This window comes from Octodon degus, unplaced genomic scaffold (assembly GCF_000260255.1).
Source record: "Octodon degus isolate 3935 unplaced genomic scaffold, OctDeg1.0 scaffold00147, whole genome shotgun sequence".
In the NCBI taxonomy this organism is placed as follows: Eukaryota; Metazoa; Chordata; class Mammalia; order Rodentia; family Octodontidae; genus Octodon; species Octodon degus.
Genome location: NW_004524723.1, coordinates 5628936 through 5633993, shown reverse-complemented (window position 1 = coordinate 5633993; position 5058 = coordinate 5628936). Strand labels below are relative to the sequence as shown.

Genomic DNA, 5058 nt, shown 5'->3' with positions numbered 1-5058 from the left:
TGAGTTCCTCTATACCTTTCTGCAGCTGTTTCGTTATTTCAGAAGCCGTTGATTCATTGCTTTCAACTGTGTGATTCCCAATTTGTTCTGTGTTAGTGTCCTCTGCACTTGTTATGGGTGGGCTTGGGTTCTGAGATTGCATTTTGCTCCTTCTTGTTGTCATTTTTGTAGCACTCTCTTCTGATCTTTGTTGTAGATCTTTGTTGTAGTTATACCCTTAGCACCTACTGAAGTTCACGTGTAGCTCTACAAGGTTTGGATTTATCCAGCTGTACCTGGCTTGGGTCTGGCTGCTGTGCTCAGTTCCTTCCTGTTGCTGCCCTTGGGGGCACACCTGTTGTGCCCCTCTGGCAAGATTTTCTGCTCCTGGACTAACTGGGTGGTTGTGTGCCATATACTTTCTGCAGGGATTGCAGCTGAAGGGTTTCACCCCAGGCCTATATGCCAGGCCTGGGCTGAGTCTGGAGGGAACAAGGTGGAGTAGCGGTACAGGCAGCTCTCCCACACACTCATCGGGCCTGAAAGAGGACTGGATCTGGGGGTTCCCAGAATGCGACAGAAATTCCTACTCTGTGGGTGTGCTGTTGGGGGGGGGGTACTACAGAGTGATGAGGGGCATCCCAAGAGGGTTAAAGATGGTGTCACCCATGCTGCGCCTGGGCTGGTACCAGTAGGTCCCACTGGCGCAGGGTAGCCAGAAGCTCTCCTACTCACTCACTGGGCCGGGGCTAGGACTGGGTCTTGGGGTTCCCAGAACATGGCAGAAATTCCTACTTAGTGGGTGGGGTGGGGGAGGTGCTGCGGAGTGGTGGGGTGTGTCCCAAGGGGTTGTAAGAATGTCTCACCCACACTCTTCCTGGGCTGGGACCAGTGAGTCCCACTGGCACAGTGTAGCCAGAAGCTCTCCCACACACTCACCAGACCTGAGCTAGGACTGGGTCTGGGGGTTCCTGGAACGTGGCAGTAATTCCTACTGGGCGGGCGGGGTGGGGGAGGTGCTGCAGAGTGGTGTTGGGCATCCCAAGGGGGTGGAAGAGGGTCTCACCCATGCTGGGCCTTGGCTGGGACCAGTGGGTCCCCGATTTATTTTGATATGTAAGTCACTTTATAAAATTCTTTAGAAAATCTAAAATCATTTTTTGTTATAATGCTTTATATCATCATTTTAAAAAACAAATGGAAAGGATTACATTCTAGAAATCTCTATTACATGTAAATTTTTTCTCTTTTACCTATAGTAAAAGAGATGAAAGAATAATGACAAGGAAAAGAATTGGTCTCAAGAGTGTTTTTGCTGGTATTTGTCTATCTTAGACTCAAGAAATAAAGATGAAGGTGAAGGCACTAAGATCTTACTACATAGCTGGTCCTCCAGATAACCTAGTCAATCCAAACTGACAACCCATGTGCAATACTCAGACTACTCTTTGAATCATGATTAAGTTGTTTTCCCCAAAGCAAGGTCATGGGAGTCATTAAAATGATAGGAAGATTAGTCAACAGAGCTGCCTCTTGAGACTTTCAAAAGGCTGCTGTTAAATACTTCCGGTACTAATAAATACTCCTTTGACGATACATGATCCTGGGTGCATGTCCACAAATACTGGGGCATAGCCTGTGTGCTACCAAAAATAACAAAGGTTTCAGGGTTGGACATATTGTCAACCACACTGTCATAACCACCTATGGCTCCTGGACTCAGTGGTGGAGGGACAATATGTATCTGCTGGCCCTGGCAGAAGGAGCCTGTGAGTACTTCAGCCTCAAACACGTAGATTAGCTCATTGGCAGCAGACATTTTCTTGGCTTTATCTGCTAGATTTTTGAGGTTCTTGGTGAAGTACATGCCAGCTCCATATTTTGGGTCTAATAAAAGAAAAAAGAAAAAGGTTATTATTATCTGACCAATAATATTGCCTATTTGGGTGCTATTATGGCTCATATACAGATTTCCCCCCAAAGCCTCATGCAGTCATAAGTGGAAACTTTCAAAGGTGGTTAGATTAGGGTGTGTGAATACAGTTTACTAAAGCTAAGGGAGTGGATAGTGGAAGCCCCACCCTGGGAATGGGAGGCACCAATCAATAGACTTGTGGCCTGGATGGAATATAAAAGGACCAAAAGAAGGTAGGCTTACTGCTGCTTGCTGCTTCACTGTCTCTGGCCTGCTTGCCATGGACGATTTCTCTTCTGTGATGCCTACTTGTCTAGAGCCAGCTGACTATGGACTGTAATCTCTACAACAGTGAATTGAAATAAACCTTTCCTCCTTCTAGACTAGGTATCCAGTATTTCATTTTAGCAATGAAGAAAGTAACTAAGTGAGAAAAGTACCAATAACATATATATATATATATATATATGCTCTAATTCTCCAAATAATCCCTCCCTGTGTCTATAGTCAAGGCACCCAAAATTTCTCCCTTAAAACAAATTGTTACTGACACCTGCAACATAGCTTAAATGTGATTGTTTCATTAGAGTTATAGAAAAGACTCAGGCTTTCAATGCATTTTTACATTGATCAGATAGAATATGTGGTTTGGGTAGTATCCCCTTAACAGATTAAAAAATCTGAGATTCAGAAAATTATGATTCAAGTCAACCATAGCCAAGCATGTGAAAAACACCATAATAGAAATAGTTGCATTACTATTAGAACATTATCTGACTTCTATAAGGGGTATGTCTATAAGTTGTGTGTGTGTGTGTGTGTGTGTGTGTGTGTTTTCAGTGCTGAGGATTGAACCCAGAGCCTCATATACACTAGGCAACAGCTTTAGTACTAAGGTACATCCCTAGCCCATCTCTATATCTCTTGAGTATACAGTTTGAATAAGAGAAAGTAGGATCATAGGCAACAGTACAAGAAAAATATGTCAAAGGAAACAGTGAGCAGGCATGCTTCATTTTATGTCCTCAGTTCTTACCATGGCCTGCCACAATACTTCACAAAGAACTCTCCATACGCTTTTGATCTGATTTCATTCTCACCAGGCAACTTCCATCCATCAGATATTCTGAAGCTTTTGGGGGAGGATGTACCAGGAATCAAACTCAAGACCTTAGTGCTTGCCAGGCAGGCACTTGTGCTACTGAGCTATATCCCCAGTCCCCAACAGATATTCTGGAAACAGTGATACTGGGAAGAATATGCCCAAATCCAGTCACTGGAAAAGAATATGTTCTCCTAGGGCACACTGCTTGGTTTCTTGTTTTTATATTTTAGGGGAAGGGTCTACAGGGTGTTCACTACTAGATCGGACTCATAGTGATGCGCCTGTTTACAACCTCCCAACAGCTGGGATTACAGGCACATGCCGCTACACCCAGTCTCAATTGCCATTTCAGTGCACCCCAGGGGTGGGGCCAGCATAGCAGGACTGAGGATCCAATCCCAGGGCCCTGGGCCTGCTTGCAGGCACTTTAATCCACTGAGCTATCTGGTCAGCCCTTAGGTCATACTGCTTGTGATCTGTATCCTCTTTTTTTTTTTTGAGTATTAAGAACATTCAAGAAACTGAGGCTCTGAGCCCTAAGATAACTCTTGTTATATACCATGTCCAACATCACTTAGAGGGGTTGCATGCGTAGCTCAGTGGTAGGATGCTTGCTTAGCATACACAAGGCCATGGGGTCAACCCTAAGCACTGAAAATAATAACATCAGAGGGAGAGAAAAAAAAATCAAAACTTTTTTGAGGCTATATTTCATTCCTTTTCCCTTCCCTCTTTTTTTCTCCTCTTAACAATACCATTTTAGGCTACAGAGCAGCACTAATAACTAGAAATTCAATATAAGCCCCATAAGTAATCTAAAATTTTCTAGTAGCTACATTTCAAAAGAGAAAAAAATAATTTTTTATTTAACCCATAAGATTCTAAATGTTCTCACATCCCAACATTTGATCAATATTAAAAAAAATTAGAGAAATATTTTACATTCTTTTGTAGTAGGTCTGGAATATAGTATGTATTTTATATGTACTGCACATCTCAATTTAGATTAGTCGAGGCTAGGTATTTAGCTCAGTGGCACAGCACCCGCCCAGCAAGCATAAGGTCCTGAGTTCAGTTATTGGTACCACTCCCCACCCAAAAAAAACCAGATTCAATTTAGATTAGTCCCAAATAGCCCCATGGGGCCAGCAGTCACTATATTGAATAGTGCCGATCTAGAGATTAGAAAATGACTGTTCTTAGACTTCTCAAAGTTATCTTCAGGCATGGCAAGGTAATATTTTGAGATAAAAATAAAATACTTTGCTTTTCCAAGAGTTTCTTCTTCTTGAACTTTATTCTTTCTCCCCGCCTTTTACTTAGTTTTAGTTACTTGCTACCTCCAGGGCAAAAAAGACAAGTTTAGCTATCCTGGTGGTGCCTGCTTGTAATCCCAGCATTCTGGGAGGCTAAAGTAAAAGGATTACAGTGAGTTTGAGGCAAACTTGGGCTACATAGGTTGCACTGCTTTTGTTTTGTATTTTTTGTTGTTGCTTTTTAAATTTTTATTTTATTTTTTAGTACTGGAGATCAAACTCAGGACCTGTCACTTGCCAGGCAGGTGCTTGTACTGCCAAGCTAACTGTCCAGCCCTTTTTCTGTTTGTTGAGACAGGGTCTCACTCTATGGCTGAGGCTAACCTGGAACTCTCCACAATCTTCCTGTCTCAGCTTCCTGAGCACTAGGATTACAGGTGCCCACACCATACCCAGATGGCTGGGCTACATAGTGAGTTTGAGACTAGCCTGAACTAAACACATTAAACCCTATCTTCAAAATAAAACACTTATCAGACCCAAAAGCTACAACTCTTGTTGCATAGGTCCTGCTTTACCTTGGTCTTGGCCATCCAGCAGAAAAGTATAAAAATGAAATGTAAGAAGTAAAGCCATGGGGCTGGTGAGATGGCTCAGTGGTCTAAAGTACCAACTTAGAACAAGCTCAGCAAAGCACAGGGACCATGGTTCAATCCCCCAGCACCACATGCCAGCCAGCCCCGCCCCCTGGTGGGCTGAGCTGGCCACACACACACACACACACACACGCACAAATAAATAAA

General features: G+C 43.2%; 1 protein-coding gene across 5 annotated transcripts in view; it reads right to left on the bottom strand.

Moving 5' to 3' along the window:
* Nucleotides 1–1112: 1112 nt before the first annotated feature.
* The window catches only part of Parp9 (poly(ADP-ribose) polymerase family member 9), a 40487-nt gene continuing 36541 nt past the window's right edge, over nucleotides 1113–5058 (bottom strand). For 4 of the 5 annotated variants that reach the window (XM_023702219.1, XM_023702216.1, XM_023702218.1 and 1 more), the window contains exon 11: nucleotides 1113–1866. In XM_023702219.1, coding sequence (XP_023557987.1) covers nucleotides 1493–1866 — 374 coding nt within the window. In that variant the 3' untranslated portion in view covers nucleotides 1113–1492. The remainder of the gene's footprint in view (nucleotides 1867–5058) is intronic. The other variant, XM_023702220.1, reaches the window with a different exon arrangement.